General features: G+C 42.8%; 4 protein-coding genes across 4 annotated transcripts; 3 read left to right on the top strand and 1 right to left on the bottom strand.

The window, feature by feature from the left end:
* Positions 1 to 1,452: 1,452 nt before the first annotated feature.
* Positions 1,453 to 3,236, top strand: ATNIH1004_003670 (uncharacterized protein; the record flags this gene model as incomplete). Its single annotated transcript, XM_033568345.1, has 4 exons — positions 1,453 to 1,543; positions 1,602 to 1,685; positions 1,738 to 2,287; positions 3,050 to 3,236. The coding sequence occupies 4 exons, from the start codon at positions 1,453 to 1,455 to the stop codon at positions 3,234 to 3,236; spliced, it is 912 nt and encodes a 303-aa protein (XP_033430340.1).
* A 3,087-nt stretch (positions 3,237 to 6,323) lies between these two features.
* On the top strand, positions 6,324 to 7,100 carry ATNIH1004_003669 (uncharacterized protein; the record flags this gene model as incomplete). Its single annotated transcript, XM_033568344.1, has 5 exons — positions 6,324 to 6,330; positions 6,386 to 6,601; positions 6,653 to 6,857; positions 6,913 to 7,034; positions 7,096 to 7,100. 5 exons carry the CDS (start codon positions 6,324 to 6,326, stop codon positions 7,098 to 7,100), a joined length of 555 nt encoding a protein of 184 aa, XP_033430339.1.
* Positions 7,101 to 8,145: 1,045 nt separating this feature from the next.
* Positions 8,146 to 9,417, bottom strand: ATNIH1004_003668 (uncharacterized protein; the record flags this gene model as incomplete). Its single annotated transcript, XM_033568343.1, has 5 exons — positions 8,146 to 8,378; positions 8,424 to 8,520; positions 9,096 to 9,203; positions 9,270 to 9,335; positions 9,397 to 9,417. 5 exons carry the CDS (start codon positions 9,415 to 9,417, stop codon positions 8,146 to 8,148), a joined length of 525 nt encoding a protein of 174 aa, XP_033430338.1.
* Positions 9,418 to 12,013: 2,596 nt separating this feature from the next.
* ATNIH1004_003667 (putative capsule associated protein) lies at positions 12,014 to 12,556 on the top strand (the record flags this gene model as incomplete). The annotated part of the gene is made up of 1 exon (XM_033568342.1): positions 12,014 to 12,556. The coding sequence occupies one exon, from the start codon at positions 12,014 to 12,016 to the stop codon at positions 12,554 to 12,556; it is 543 nt and encodes a 180-aa protein (XP_033430337.1).
* Between the last annotated feature and the right edge of the window lie 5,003 nt (positions 12,557 to 17,559).

Raw genomic sequence — 17,559 nt, 5'->3', positions numbered from 1 at the left:
TAGTTGGCTTATATTCTTCGTTTGTTTACCTCGCCTTTATAAAGCGAAGTATTTTGGTAACTACAGTAAAACCCTATATAAGCAGCACCCATTTAAGCAAAACTCCGGTATAAGCAAAGGAACACGGTGTCTAATTTGATTTTCCATATTAATATGCTTAACCCCCGATACAAGATCTTTGCTTAGTTTTTCGCCTTTTCCTATATAAATTTGCCTATATCGAAGTCACAAAATTGCTTATTCAGACATCATACTTTGCTTTAAAGATGGTTAAGAGGACGCGTCGAGCTATTTCAAATAGCCAGAAGGCTGCCCTACGCGCTCAACTCATTTAAAGCCTTATCTTTCTCTGGCATCTCTTTCTAGGTGGTTTGAAGAGACGTATAAACAGCCAATTGACCGCTCCTCGATTAGCCGAATCCCCTCCTCTTGATTTGCCTTCCTTGACGACATTTAAGCGCATCAATCCGAAGATAAACGACGCCGTACAGAATCCTGGCCGGAGCTAGAAAAGGCACTCTACAACTGAGCATGTTGGTCATGAACTGTGCCAGATTTGAAATCTCCTTCGTCGGCTCACCACTAAGTACTGTTGATCTTCATAGCTTTCCATGGTCGATCGACATTTGTGATGTGATTACGATACTCTGAGTACGGGGTATGTGACAATATAGAAAATTGCCGAATTACAACAAATATCACAACAACGCTCGAACTGGGATCATGGCACCTTTTGGGGGTGAGTGATAAGAAAATTTTATTGACAGTACATAGTACTATTTCTGGGCTAACAGTCGGTCCTGTGTTTCTCTACTAAGATCGACATGAGTTAGTGTATGCTTCGGTCCCAAAACGACTCTGAACGCATAATATATAAAGCCAGATAGAGCCAGATATTTGAGCAGCAGCGCTTACATATGTTGCTGTTATATTATTTGAGCACCCTACCAAGTACTTAGGATCATGTTTGCTAATCCCATGCAATGAAAGAAAGCGCCAGTCCCGTTCCTTGCTGGAAAGTATTGGCCCACGCCATAAAAATTAGCACCCCGTGAAAATTACAGTAGAACCAGGGCCAATGCATCGTGCAAGCGGGCCGTTCGCCGCAGGATTTGGGCGTTTTAGTATGTCCCTGGACCAATGGTACCAGCTTTCATTACCCACAACTAAAGAGAGCTCTCCTTCCTCCTCTCGACTTAGTCTGCTCTGTATCGGAATGACACCCATGCTTATAGCGGTAGCTTTTATCGCCTGGTTTCTCGTCGATGCTGTGTGTGCCCCTCTAATTTTATGTGCTTACATATCTGCAACTTTCTGATTCCCATCCCCAGTAATTTCGAAGTTCCAAATGTATGACTACGTTACTCTCGGAGGGTATGTTCCCATCAAACGCATAACTTCCAATGCCTAATAAGTCAACTCTTTATAGTCGTCTGGTTAGCAACGTTTAATATGGCGGGAGTTCTTTTTATTCTACTTTTGTTGTTTATGTTTTTCCGGACTACCCTCGCCCTGTCAAATTGTACTCACCTCTTCAACACGGGTGCGTAACAATAACCAGGTCTCTCATGTCTCCTGGACTAACATATTAAACTTCCCAGCGGTTATCAATAACGACACACTCTTTATCGATGGCGGTGAAATGCATACTCTCTTACCAAATGGGACCATCACCACGAAAGCAAGTTTGTCTTCCGACCCTGTTATTCCTTGAGAATTTTGACCGACATTAACTAGTCTACGATCTTGAAACTGTCGACCTTTCCAAGTCATGGAAGAACTCAGATTCTGACCTATTCAACTACATTTCAAAGCCCTATAACGCATCACATCCGGATAAATATCCACCCACGATAAATAATGGAGCCTCCTGGTCTGACGGTGAAAATCTTTATTTCTACGGCGGCTACGTTAGTGACTGGGGTGGCCCCCCAGTACCACCCCTCGGAACTTGGAGATATATTATCGCAGTCAATAACTGGACTAACACCGGGTTTTGGGGCGTTCCCCTTGTAAGACTTAGCGAAGGAGGGTCGATGCGGTCCTCAGTCGATAAAAAAGCCTACTACCTATCTGGCATCCTTCACCCGGCTGGGAACCCCAGCTTTGCCGGGACACCAGGAGCGGATGTGTACATAGTGTCTGGGCTTATTTCCCTAAACATGGCTAATTTGGAATGGACTAATTATTCCACATCTGCTATAAACAATTATGGAACAATCGGAGCCGGATACGTGGGCCTTATTGAATCTGTCGGCGACAAAGGTGTTATAGCTGCCTTTGGTGGGTAACGCATCCTGTTGGGGAAAAGCTTTCATTCTTGGCGAGCAACCAAATGAATGCTACGAACCAGGTATCTTATTTATCCGTTCATTAACTAACCTTATACCCTATGGCTGACTGCTGCAGAACTCGATGGAGTATGTTAGTGTGTTCGATACTGCGAAGCAGACATGGTATACACAACAAACATCGGGCGATATTCCAAGGTGGCGAATGTCAGGCTGCAGTGTTGTTACCGCGGCTCAGGATCTATTATCCTACTCCATGTAAGTCCTTAAGTGAATTTTTTTTTTTTTTTTTTTTTTTTTTTTCTCTTTAATATAAGCTAATTATAGCAGCTATATATTCGGTGGTATGTCATCGACGACTAAAAAGTCTGACGGGAATATATATGTCTTATCGTTGCCTTCATTCCGATAGATTCAAGTCTACGATGATAATACTATTCGCATTAAACACAAGTGTGTGACGCCTAGAAAAAATACCATGTTAGTTGTTGGAGGAATCATACCTACCAAGGAAATGAATTTTACCCACAGTCGCGAAATTGTGATAGCTCTAAGCTCAGTAATAGCTTGGGTACATTCGACCTGAGCACCCTTTCATGGATGACAAATTTCAACGCAGGTAATAGTAGGGAGCACATGATTCCCACTAAAATTTACAGCGTGATTGGTGGCAGGTCTGTCGATTTCATGATTTTAATTGCATCTCTCCAATACCCTACGATTTCTGCTGCCAGCTGGTCCAGCTAACCATTTGAAAGTGAAACTGGCGGCGCAACCATAACCGAACCGGAACACGGGTTTAACAGCTCTTCACTGAAAGACTTTATTCAGCAAACGCTCCGTAAGGCCTACGACGAGCACGGACTCAGTCCCCTCTGGTTCATCAAAATCAACCCCAGACTCAGCGAAAGACGATTCTCACGGAGGCTCGTTATCCGGCGGTAGCATAGCTGGAGCAGTCGGGGGTTCCGTTACCGGTGCAGCTTTGGTTTGTGCTCTAGCGTTACTTTTATGCGACGACACAGGGCAAAACCAGGCACGGAGTGGATGGAGCCCCGACTGACACATCAGAAGTTTGCTAATTCCCACCCAAGTGAGCTCCAGGGAGAGCAAGGTCCTTTGGCTTATGAAATGCTCGATGAGCGAAACCATTCAAGGCCTGAGGTGCCAGGAGACTTGAGCCATAATGTATTTGATATGCCAGTAGAGTCGGGCCCTAGAGTTGAGATGCCGGAAGAACAAAGCAGGACCCAATCAGCCCGCTAAGACTAATACACTGCCGTCGTCAGAAAGGACCAGTTGAAGATTTCCTAATCACTGACAATCTCAATGGCGCTATTCCTAAATTATTTATTATTCTCTTGTATCTTAGAACTCACCTGTCACACCTTCTCTTATTTATATGTTACTAGATTTCCTGCTTAGATACTTCCGGCGGCTTTCTATCTTCCAGTTAAAATCTCAGTTGCCAAACTGCCTGGACAAAATGAAAATTTATATGATATGGTAAAATATGGATCTATCTGGATAGAAAGGGGATCGAAGTTTTAGGTACAGCTAGGAAGGAGTATACATAAGCCACCAAACAAAAAAAGAAAAAATTTGTTGAATGTGGGATTTGTAACGGTATAAAGGAAGCAGGATATCGAATCGTATGCAATAGATACATAAGCAGTAGTTAGGATGGAAGGAAAGTTTGGTTCGGCGCTAGCCACCCACGATTAAGGCTCCGGCCCGCGGCCACAAGTACAGGGAGCAGACGGGATGAAGGTGGGTCTGCCAAGCCGCTGGGAAGCTAAACCATTTTTAGAGGTCATGTGAGGACCCACCTATGAGGGAAATATTTTTGGGTTTAGTGGCTCTTTTCTCTTTCATTCCTCTTACCATCTTTCAAAACATTTTTGAATCTTGGTAACCAGTTTTATACCAGTATTTGACTAATCACCATGGAGCTTGTCTTGAATCTACAGGATGGACTCTCAACTGAAGTCCCCAGCAAGAGGATGCCCCACTAGAGTCAACACTTGAAGATCTAGCAAATGAAATTGCATCGGTAGGTACACTATCAGTATGGTACTAGTTATATACCAGTTACTAACTAGTACTAAGGGAGATTTTCCACGCTATCTTACAAATGGACATCAGACACCACTGATTAGTTATAAAATGGAGTATGCACTTGATGTACCAGAATATCCTCAAAGCAATGAGCAGGGATATACATATATTATCCCTGTAGATCCTCAAAAATTGAAGAATGCTCCAGTACAGACTTTTCAAAAGGTAGTACTGGTAAGGAACTAGTATACCACTGGTAGCTAACTGATATACTAGGTTCAGTATGCAACAAAGCAGCATTACCGTGATGTAGAGACAACATGTCCTTTTCTTGGTGTTAGGGCCTGGCGAGCAAAGTATTTTTGCCGTGGATTACAGATCTGTCCCTATCTTCCATCAAGAATCAAAGAGTTTCATCACTACAAGGTAGATAATGAGCTATGGTCTACACTACAAGCACTCCGAAGAAGTGTTGAACTAATAGGGGAATGAAAAAAGGAAACAGGCATATAGGTATAGTACCGGTTATATACTAGTTATATATTAGTTTTCTACCAGTTGCACTCTTTAACAGGATACTGTACTAATATATATTAGGAAGTACTATGGTATTTTAAAAGCATTTCGTCGTGGAACTATATGCCGCCAACAGAATTCAACCTGTCGGCCAGTAGTTATCACTATGTCTGAGCAGGTAAGTCTTTTAATAATAGTTTTACACTGGTTTCTAACTGGTTTTAACCAGTATCAACCTCCCTCAGGAACACGTTCACGTGTTCTTGCTTGTATTAATCGTCAATCCGGGCCTAACATAGATGACCATATGATCAAAAATCTTGAATTTTCTAATAATACAGATATTGATCTACTAGTCAGTCTGATTAACCAGCGTGTCCATGATAATATTGAGGAGTGTGGAGTAATGGATGCAAATATAACACGAAAAGATGATTGTGGTAAGTAGCTATTAGTATACTACTAGTATTATACTACTTACTTACTAGTACAACAGGTTTTGATCACCCATCCGGACCTCAAAAGCTTATCCATTTGGGTTGTAAAGTGGTGTTTAATCTTATCGTTCCAAAGAATCTCCATGAATGCCCTTATATACTCCTAACATCACATGGAAAGCCATGAGCATCCTCCTCCACCACCAATAAAAAGCACCACCAGAGCTTATTGCAGATATTAGAGAATTGATCCAAAGTCTGCAAAATCCAGACCTAACACTGTGTAAGTATACTCTATTACTTACTAGTATACAACTAGTTTCTAACTAGTAACTAACTAATTTCTAGCTTCATTTCTGCGCAGTCCAGAGCTCCAAGCTCTATGCCAGAGATATGATGTTAATCATATTACTGATCTTCATCAAAGCTTTGTGAATATGGATCGCTTTGCTCTTATTATTCAAAAAGCAAAGCTTATTCTATACCCAGAAGGACAGGGCCTTATGGGCTTACAGTGGATGAGAAACCGAAGGCCAGAAATAAAAGTATATTATTAGTATAAAACTAGTTTGGAACCATTTGCTAACTAATTAGGACTATGTTCGAGAGGTCTTTCAAGATGGGGATACTATTATAATAATATGTGCCCTGGACTCACAACTCCATCTTCTTCAATCTGTCTCTCTTCATTTGAGATAGATATGGGATGGAAGCGACTACGTTCAAATAACCTTAAAGAGGTTGTATTTGCGATCATGTCACGAGATCATGGAAAGAGTAAGGTACCCTACTACTAGTATATAACTAGTATATTACTAGTAAATAACTAGTACTAACCAGTTAAATCTAGTTGTTACTTTACTTCGTGTTTTTTATCAATCGTCAAGATGCTGAAGGGTATCAAATAATATTTACTAAAGTATCTCAGCTTCTTGAACAGGTAACAGGACAGCCTTTAAGATTTAAATATCTTCATGGCTCAGGAATTCGGAGTATTATTGCTGATATGGACAGAGGACAAATGGAAGGTAAGTATTAGTTTAAATCCAGTTATTAACTAGTTATTAACTAGTACCTTTCTAGGACTTGGCTATTTTCTGCAAACCCTTTCTAATAGTAATGAAGATTGGCAGTGGCATGTTGAGCATGTTATGATCTTCTGTCGTATTCACTTTCTACGTGGAGTTGAAGAGGTTGTTGGAAAATGTCAACAGCATACAGAGCTTTTCAAGCGAATGATGGCTTTACTAGACTGTGAGAGTGAGGAGGATTATATTGAGCTGGTCCAGCATCTACTACGTAAGTACTAGTTCCCTACTAGTAAAATACTAGTTATTAACTAGTTCACAGATACTGCTGATCCTGAATCAAAACAGGAGGGTTGGGCTCTTCATAAAGCTGACCCAGTTATAGCTGCAGGACTTAATAAATCCCGCTCTCGCATGGATTCTGAAGACTTTGATGAAGCTACAGCTCATACTAATGCAGCAGAGCAAACTCATGAGAAGGGGCTAGCAATGGGAAGAGCTTTAAGTATTGTGAAGGCGGTACAAACGTAAGTAACTACTAGTTTTATATTAGTACCTAACTGGTACCTAACTAGTATATAGTGGCTATCACCTTGATAAGCGAGACATGGCACAATATGATACTCGAGATCTCTATGGAATTCGGCATTCTTATTCTAAGCGAAGTGGGTCAGACCTATTCGCAGAGAGTTTAAGAAGAGGTCGTAAGTAAATACCGGTCATTAATTAATTATATACTAGTTACTTATTAGTATACTATTAGAGCGTAAACGTGAGCGGGAGAGATCACAATCTCATCAAAGACAGCAGCACCCTACAGAACGTGCAAATGAGACTATTGAGACTGCTAACGAACTATCACAATCTCAAAGAGTCTCATCTTCAGGGTCTCCTCGTCCAGAAAATTATTCGAGCTCTCAAGGCAGAAGATCACCACGTGGACGAGGGCGCAGACAACAGCCCCGAAACAGGCAATCAAGAAATTCAAGGTACTAGTACAATACTAGTTATTTACCAGTTACTAACTAGTTTTAGTCCTTATAGTAGTACTAGTACTTCTTCATCTCTTCATCAGCGAGCAATGCTTAATAGTGCCGAAATATCTCGTCAGCAACAACAAGCAGATTTACTTTTGCTACAGCAACGAGCCCAGCTAGAGCGGTATCAGTTATTGACAAGCCTAGTGGCAAATGGGAGGCTAGACCCAAGTGTCCTGCTAAACCAAGGGCCTACTAGTATAGGACTGGTCCCTAACCAGTTATATACTAGTACTGAACCTGTATTATCACCTCTTCAGGTCTCTACGCAGGCTATTATGAGTCAGCCACAAGTGAACCAGGCACAGGCTACATCTCCTACAGATATTGAACTAGTCAGGGGCCCATCTAGTCAATTTCCGAATATCTAACAAATATGGTCTTTTAATTAGAGGAATAGAAATTTATATAGTGTATTATTAAGTACCGTGTATATTAACTATATATAAATATAATCACATCAGGGAGTGGGTGGCTGGTATAGAACCAGTTATTTACTGGTTTATAACTAGTAGGGAAAATTCTTATGATATATATTTTATAATATGCTTGTTATTATTTTAAGTATACTATATAACCTCGAAGGTTTTGATATTCTAAATAACAACAACTAGCTCTCAGCTAGCTATTTGGCAGTAGCTATTAAAATCCATGTATTTAACTTATTTCTGAATAAACCAACTAGCTTGCAGCCAGTTCCCAAGCAGGCAAATTGCAACATTAGTGCTTATAAAGTGGCTGACTGGTTAGTAACTAGTTAGAAACTAATAGCCCTTACTCATCCCCCCCCATCTGCATCTGCATCTGCATCATCAGGGCCCTCAGACTCTTTGTCGCCATGACATTCAGTATCACCTGCAGCACCCTCCTCACCATCGTCACTTTCAGCATTGTGTGACTGGTCAGGAACTGGTTTGCTACTGGTACCAGACTGGTCAACGCCCTTACCGTTAATAGATGAGGTGACCTTGAACAAGTTCCAGTGTTCACAGTAGGGGCGTTGGCCACATTCTAAACTAGTTAGCTACTAGTATTAAACCTGTATTTATAACATACTAATTCCAAGCCCACTGTTTCTCTTTCGGCAGACACCACATGGGGAACGCTTTCCATGATGCAAGCGAGCATAACGACGAATAGCATCATGATCAGGCTAATACTAGTTAGCTACTAGTATATAACCAGTTACTAACTAATCACATACCTCATTATCCATCAAGAGTGGGAGCTCAGGGGCGAAGAATCATCATGTCTGTATTAATTAGTTACTAGTAGCTAGTTAGCAGGGTACTAGTAGCTTACTGCTCCTCATCAATTCCACCTGCTGGTATAGTAATAACAGTTGGAGATGAACTACTTAATACAATTAGTATAATAGTATAAAACTAGTAATAGACTATTATTATACTTCGTAAGATTAATAACCTGCTTTTTCTTAGGTGTAGTATTGACCGTAGTAGACATCCGCTTTTGCGACTTAAAAGTATCATCTGGAAAAAGAGAAAGATACCACTCTATAACCAGTTAGTAACTAGTGTATAACCAGTCAGATATTTTTCCTACTCTTGGTCTTAGAGTACATTGCAAGACTAATCTTCCCGTCGGAGCCCGGTTTAACCATAATCCCATGACGCGAAACATGCTTGCGAAGATTGGTTGTAGATCCATGGTGTTTCAGAATACTAGTTAGTAACTAGTTGCTAACTGATATCTAACTGATATACTCACAGAACCTGAAGGGCAATCCTCTACACGACAGAACACTTCCCGAGGGTAAATCACCACCCCAGTTATAGTCTTTGTATTACCATCACCGTCATCGACCTCAAATGTCTCCTAAATTAAAAGTAGGATATCAGTATTATACTAGTTAAGAACTGGTAAAATGTGGTGAAAACTTACCTCATTATACTCAGGCCAGTCAATTTCTCCCTTCGCTCCCTTGTGCAGATACGCCTTGTAGCAGGGCTAAATAAGGTAAATATTACTCTCCGACCAGTATTAAACTGATTTCATGCCATTATCTTACCTCTTTCGAGAGATCCGCCATTGTTGACAGCCAGGCGGGCGCGTGGAATCGACAATTTGTTATGAAAGGAAATGAAAAATAACCGCTAAGCCAAAAATTTGTGGGTGTGTAGGCGGGTCGTCACCTGACCACCTGAAAGTGGTTTAGCTTCCCAGCGGCTAGGCGAGCCCACTTTCACCTCGTCTGTAGTCTCGCCACAAGTACGAAGACTATTTATAATACAGTATAACCCAATTATGGCACTAATTACTGTATTGTAGTTACCCTGTACTATTTTACTCAAATGTTAATATTGGTGGATCTCAGCTACGTCGGGTCGGCCCTGAAACTACGCCACAAGCACAATTTCTTCGTGCACTTATACAGAGAAGGTAACCTTGATGATGATCGGGCTTGAAGCAATAAATAAATCACTAACTACATATTAGTTTGGTAGTTTAGCGTGGGTAAGATAGTATTCACTTATGGACGCTAGCCTTGTAGCTTGAAAATCTCTGATTGCCTAGGAAGTTTTAAGGTCCCAGTGATTTTCCACCGAATAACACGCACGCTTACGGACCAGTACGCCGTATTATTTATCATGGTGCTTCCATTTTCCTCCCGAGATCTTCCTTAGTCTATCGATCCATGCACTTGCGTTGCGAAGTCCAAACAAGATATGGAATCTCCTTCTACGACGGTTACCTCAAGATATCGGTTGAATATTATTATTTCGCTCCCCTTTTCTGTAGTAAAAGTTCATATGGGTAAGAATGTGACTGAGATCTAGGCGGCTTTAAGCTGTCTACTCCCTAGGTACCTAGTACGTAGTTGGTGTCTTTCGTAATATTAGGTACATATAGCAGGTGACTGGTAGGTAGGCAATAAAATTAGATTGGCGCGGAGCACGTTCATTTAGGGTGAGTGGCCCACTTCACTCCTATTTATCTCATCCCGGTTGGTACTGGTACAGCGTACGTACCTAGGGAGTCACCTTGGTAGCCTGCCAGGTACTACAGGATATGGGACCCTGGGAGATCCACAGTGGCAGGCCCACGAGGGTTGTGCCAATTCCTCTATTAAATCTGCTGCGAAAGATTTGTTCCCTTGTATCTCACCCCATCCCATCCTCTGCGTTTATTCTCTGTTAAGTGCGCATCTCTACAAAACAACCCACTATACAGATTCTTCTATAATATTTTCTGCTCCTTACAGTCTGCAGCAGTTTATTTATTTATTTATTTGTTTTTTAGTTTTTTGCTTTTATACCTATTCCTCTTGTTCTTCTGATAGAACGGCTACGAATTATCTAATGTAAATTGACGCTAATCAATATCGCGGTCTTCTGGCCTTTCTGCCACGCCGCTCGCCGAAAGATGTTGCTTTGCGGCCTCGGAAGTTTCATTTGACGGCTGTCAAATCTGACTCAACGTCCTGACTAGACTGCTCGTCATTCTATCATCACCTCAGTGCCATCTACCTCTACATGTCTAGGACCCCTCACCGCAGCATGGGGATTTCATCGTAATCCTGCCCCCGTACATCCGATCGATCACTTATTGTCGCGGCCGACAGGCAATGGCGGACCTACTTGCCAGAAGCGACTCGCTTGAGAATGCGGCCGAGCTGTACCGTCGCCGCCGCGGTCGCCACCCTCCACCTGGATTCGCGGAATGGCACCGGTTCGCAAAAGACAAAGGAGCTTTAATGATAGAGGAACTCTTCGATCAGATCTATCATGATGTATCATATTGGGGATCAAGCCACGGGAGTTGCGCCGACAAGCCAGTGGCTTTAGCCCTCGCATTATAGTACGAAACCATACGGCTCTACCAATAGGAGGCACCCCGGCGGGATAGATGGAAGCTTGGCTTGGGGATTGGCGAAGTCCACGCTTGCAATATCGCTATTGCGAGAAGGGCCGTCAGACGGACAGGCGACTCTTGCTGAATGCCAGTAAGGCTCCCTGTCTCCATTCGTGAACCCAGGGTCATATGGCTCCTGCTCTTCCGTATTCAGGTCGGGAAGGGTCATATATTCCGACACAACACGTTTCGGATTTAGGACGCGTCGGGATGTGTGGTCCTTCCTAACGTGTTGGGCAAGATCCTCTCACGGGACAATTATGCGAGGCTCATCCATCCCGTTAAGAGGCATATCCAAGTCAGGAAGATACTTCTCAATAGTTCTTAACGGAGTTCTATAACTATGTTCGTTTATCACAAGATGGATATATCAAGAACTGGACACTGTCAAAAGACCCTTGTATCCGGCCTGAGCTCCAGGCTTTGCATGGCTCTTTTATTAAGCCGACCACTATTAGGACGACTCATAAGCTATTTCCACTATTTGGGGGATCGAAACTTCCAATTAATAACGATATCCTCATCCCCCCTGCAATGTATTGGGCAGATGAGGAGTTGTACTCTGGTGGAAAAGATAATCATGGGGGGGACTGGGCCCATAAGCAGGACATCTTCTTCCGGCGCGGAGTAGCATCAGGGGGGAGGAACAGAGAAAAGACCTGGACTGGATTCCAGACACCGCTTCCTTTCAATGATGAATGCGACGTCGGTCTGGACAGCTCGGAAAGGGTAATTAGATTTTGTCGATTTCCGGCTTCCTGATTTTGAGTACTATGATTTGGCATCGGCCGCAGTGGCAAGCTTCCCAAATTACTCGCCAAATAACCGATGTCGGCTTCACTGGGTTGCAATGCTACCCCAACTCCGGGATCTCAATGTCATACAGTGACCCATATTTTGAAGTTTTCCCTATGGTACCAATGAAGCCTCAATACCAGAACAAGTACTTTCCGGATATCGACGGTAACTCATTCAGTGGCGGGTATCGAGCTTTTCTCCAGTCGACCTCGCTTCCGATCAAGGCCACAATCTACAACGAATGGCACGACTCGCGCCTAATCCCATGGGCGCATTTCATCCCCATGGACACAACATTCATGGATATATACGGTATTATGGAATATCTCCTCGGATACGGCAATCATGCCGGGCACGACGCTGTAGCTAAGAAGGTCGCGATGGATGGCAAACATTGGGCAGAGAAAGTTCTACGGAAGGAGGATATGCAAGTGTACATGTACCGACTGCTCCTGGAGTACGCACTTATTTGTGATGACTGCCGGGAAATCCTCGGATATGCGGATGATCTTCGATGAGCGGTATATACAATTGTGGTGTTGGGTTTACATTACGATTTCAGGTTTAATGACCTTCGCAGCGGATCTTTTAATATATCATGTTCATTTAAATTTGCTAGATAGGTCCTTCATTTCATTCAGTTTGTTGCGTTCCCTAAAGGCAAGTGATCTTTAAAAATAATTCAGAACAGCTTATCACTTTCTTGTTTCGGCCTTGTAATAACACATCTGACTACTAATTACTCCTTATTTTCACCAGGGTCTTACTTCACTTTATCTCTGCTGCGCAAGACGACCACTCCTTCTCGTTGCTTGTTAATGATGAATCGACCCATTTGGGCTCACCAGGGTCCACAACTGCAGGTGGTGATACCTTGCCAAAGATTGGGAGAATAATAGAGTGAACGCAAGCGTCAAGAAGCAGCGCATTTCGGGGAGGACCTACAATCAGGGGATTGTGTGCTCATTCTCTAAACGAGCTCTAGCCCTTTACGACTGTACTGGGAAAAGGCGCGCCGTCTCCTAAAAGCTGCCGGCGGTATATACAGGATATTTGAAGTTGCTGAGCGCACGGGCCCCCCGGCGGGCGGATTCGCCACTAAGCCGCTGAATCATCCATACCGCCGCAACCGTGGATATCCTGTTGATATGCATTATTGTCAAAAAATAACGATACACCACAAAGAGTAGCACTGTTTTGATTTGTATGTAATAACTGTATTTATCCGTCAACTTTGACAACTATTTATGCGTTTGTGTGTCAAGGGTTCATGAACCTATATAATAGGGTAATGGGGCTAACCGGGACAGCAGTGACAAATGGGACAACGGGGACAGTAGAGATAAGAGGGACTATAGGCGCGAGAAAGGATATTGTGGGCCGTATTTTTTGGTACTAGGCTTACATTTATATAGCATATGCAGATACAAGGTGTAGATAAGAAGTAAGTGCTATTTAAAGCGTGATTTGCATGAATTTATCTCTATTAAAGACGTAATGGTATGCCCATACATCATCCTTCCTTTGAAAACGCTTTCGAACCCTACCGGAAGCACGCAATTGAGAGCTACTCGCCTCAAGTATGGATCCAGGTAGTGGAAATTCTGCTTCATTATCTGATTTAACAGGTTCTTGGTCCTAGTCTCTGGCCTACATGCATGTCTTTTTCGTATCTTGACTATGGCACGTTGGGAAACTCCCTGCGGAGCAGTCTGGTTCTCAACAAGTGTAAATCCTAATCACGCTCGTTATCATCACTAATCGGATTTAATTTATCCACTAGTTATGTATCTTTTTCTTCAGCTACCGCCTCTGCCTCTTCTGCTAAGAGATACTCATCAATAAACGCCAGCTGTTCTCCCTCGACGTCGAATCTTAACATACACTTATACATCGTGAGATCCTGGATCGTAGTAGCTTTCAATGAGACATGGCGATAGTGATACATCACGAGCGGAATTAAAAAGGCTTTCAAAACCTACACTAGTTGCAGGAATTGAGAGGACATCCCAGGCAACGTGCCAGAGGGCCAGGTATATCTCCTTCTAGAATATGCGTGTTGCCACTGAGACAGTATCTATTAAAATAGTTTAAATTAAACAAGGATATAATCCTCACTTACCACTCTCGAGATGCTGAGCAACCTCGTTAGATTGGTTTAATTAGCGAGGCTTTGTACACAAATCCAGAATCTCAACCTCTGATCTCTGTATTGTGGATTACTGAGTACTTAATAATGCTTGGGTAGAGGATAGACATTGTTTATATGGCTCAAAGTAAGCCTGGGAGATTTAACAATGCCTCTCACGCTAGTTTCCCGTTCCTTAATCAAGAAGAACTGAATCTTATTTGCAGGATCGAGTACAGTACCAACTGCAAAAGGTCACCATGCACCTGATTATGTTGGCGCAATAGAAAGCAAGTTTTCATGCAGCGTCAAGAGCTATAGGCATTAATTGCTTCCAAGGTAGCCTTTATGTTTAGCTGGCTGTCCGAAATTCAAGATTATCAAAGAGCCTGTTGTATATCCCAAAAATAATATAAATAGTTATATCCTTGGTATTGGATAGAGGGGTCGTAAATGTAAAGAATGGCTGGGTAATTCAAAGAAGATACTCGATCAGGCGCCACTGTTCTTGATTAAGAATAATGTGTTAAACTTCATACTCCGGGCAGAATTTATTAAAGTGGACTGTAGGCCATTTGCCCGTTGAGAGATAAGAAATGTTGAATTCCACCGAGTTTTTGCATCAAGTTTTGGTGATCCAGGTTGGAGATTGTAGAACACTTCTCGGCGCCGAGGGCTAGCGTTGATGTATATTGCTAGGTTTCGAATCTAGTAAAGTTGTTAATAGAATAAGAAAAGAAGGTAAATATATATATAACCTTGTTTAAAGTATCAACAATCCATTTGCTCTGCTCCCTTGCCCGAAATGATTGGAATTAAGCTTCTAACCAGCTTGTCTCTATGGTTTCATTCTTTGGGTTCGCTTTCATTTTGCCTAGGAGTTGGTTCAAACTGAGTTGAATAGCATGAGCAATGCTTGGAACTCAGCTAATCACTAATTATATCACTGCTCAGGTCGAGCGAGTGGACAGAATCCTGAATGCTTGACATCATATTGTTATTATTGGATGCATTATATATTGTGATTGCAAGCACCTGGTGGGTGATTTGATGCTGCTGAACAAAACCAAGGAGAGTCTAACGATAATTCCAATCCTCGTCAATAAAATATCCTGTGATAACCATGAATACTTGTTGGAATGGAGATGTCCTACGCAAGCATTACTAATGCAGCTTGGGGTAATTCTCTGGTTACCGGTAGCAGGCTATAGGTCCTTTTAATCGTTCAAAAGTTGAGCCGTCCCCGTTTAAAATTAGGACGAAGACCCAGCTGAAATACCCGGTGTGTACCAAGCAGGACTATTATCCTTTCTGAGACAAGTGGCCTCTATAAAGCCTCGTTCCATAATTTTTTGGGGTGATAAGCGGGTGATCAGCGAGCTCAAATTTCCCTTTTCTCCAGATTTGTTCTGCCCTGAACGCAATGCACGTAAACTTTAAAATTTTCAGGCACCTACGTATGGGACAATAGGACTTTGACTCGTTCTAGTGCCGGCTGGCTGCCGAAAGTCCATTCCCAATCCCAGTTCTCCTCATACTACCGAGTCTGATCATACTCCAAGTCTCTTCAAAATACCCTTCAGTCTATTCCTGCTGCTGGGCAAAAAAATGTATTTTCTGTATAGAAGTAGTTGTCCAAGGACAAAATCTCGATGCTAGATCACTTAAATGATAATCTGTCAGACTACGCAGATATACGAGTATACGCACAAATTGATATAGTGCTACTTTTTGTGGCGTAGTGGTATTTGTGACAAAATCATGGAATCGTTCCACCTACACATCGCATCATTCAGCCGGTTTACCACGAGAATGAGCAACATAGTTGCGTCATACCAATAAAAGACTCTAGGGTGGAAGCTTTGGGGTTTGTCAGGTACGAGAAGGGGTTAGGTAAAGACGTTTCGCCGCTGTTTAGATTAGAGCCGTGCATGGCTGTGGCAGCCATAGTATCATGGTAACTGTCTAGAAAAGGGCAGTTTCAGTCGCTAAGTAGAAGACATCAGTAAGCGAGCTTGTGATATCCTACGATGTGAGCTTTTATTAAATTTCTTTTTAACACTAGCGGGTCTCACCTCACTTGGTATGCGTCGATACACTAACGGCGTAATAGAATATACAGGTGATCGAACCGGGCTGTCGAAACAATACAGCTCAGCAAACCCTTTACCCAACTGAAACTCCTATGGACCTATCATTTAGCCTGCCCCGTGTGTACGACCGGCGCAAGCGGAGTCACGGCCTGTAACCTTCTCCTGGGTCAATTCGATGTGAGTTCGCTGGAGTTTGTCTGCAAAGATAAAGCGCACTTAACTGGGCAACGGAGCACGTCTGGCATCAAACTTTTTTTCGCTGCTCCCCCGTAGACATTATTACAATATTGTCCGTAGGCAGTGCTCCAGGCGATGGTAATATGGCGCTTACGGTGAGTCACTTGTAATTTCGACATCAAGGAATGAGATGGCTATATTAGTTTACGACGAGCAATAACCAGTCCGTCAACTTTGGGGGTCCGTCAGCTGAAGTATCACTTTCAGTGGCCAACGTGGCCGGTATCCAAATAGGGCAGGAAATCTGACCTTTCTCCCCATGCAGCAGATGGCCTATCACAAGTGCGCATCATTCCTCGTGAAGGACGATATAATACACCACAGTACGTGCATTCAGATTTTGAAAAGGATTCTGTTTCTCCATCCTACCATGCTACTCGGGGGATTCCTGGCATGGAGCTTCAACGAAGAGCAACGTCACGCCGCATCAGCCGCATCTTGGCTCTTATAAGTTGCATATCATAGTGGCGACGCTGGTAGCTCATCACGGATGACGTGAGCCTGGATATCTCATCCTGCGCTATCGTGAAAAGCTCCTCAATAGTGTGATCACAAGTAAATGGCCTGTTGGCTATCAACACCACCCCGGGCCGGAAAAGGATATGCCGTGCACCAGATCAGTATCGAAAATTTCTATAAACGGTTCTCTCACTGTAGGTGAAGCAAAGAGAAAAATTAAGGACCGCGATCATATAGAATTGGCGACTGCGGCAAAGTGAATGTAGGTAAACCAGAATACAATAACACGAGGAATCAATCGATGTTCCTGGGGATCATTGTACTGGAGATTCCTTCGAGTCTTCTTCAAAGTGTATGTTTCCCTTTCCAATTTCTCTCGGCAGAATTAACAAAGAATAGATCGGACCGGAGAAGTGGATGCCAGCCCAAGTTCTTGCATTTGGAATCATCACTATCTACCAGATCTTCCTGCACAACCGTACCGGTATATTTCTGGTGCATAGGGTAATCACTATTTGATATATCTAGTTATTTACACAGAGATAATGATTGCCTTGGTTGCCTCCGGGTTGGTGCTCGCTTAAGTAAAGGAAGCTATCCATCC

The sequence above is a fragment of the Aspergillus tanneri genome (assembly GCF_003426965.1).
Source record: "Aspergillus tanneri strain NIH1004 chromosome Unknown AapTan_1_pilon_pilon_pilon, whole genome shotgun sequence".
NCBI classification, from domain to species: domain Eukaryota; kingdom Fungi; phylum Ascomycota; class Eurotiomycetes; order Eurotiales; family Aspergillaceae; genus Aspergillus; species Aspergillus tanneri.
The sequence above is the reverse complement of the archived record's forward strand: the minus strand, read 5'-3'. Positions and strand labels throughout refer to the sequence as shown.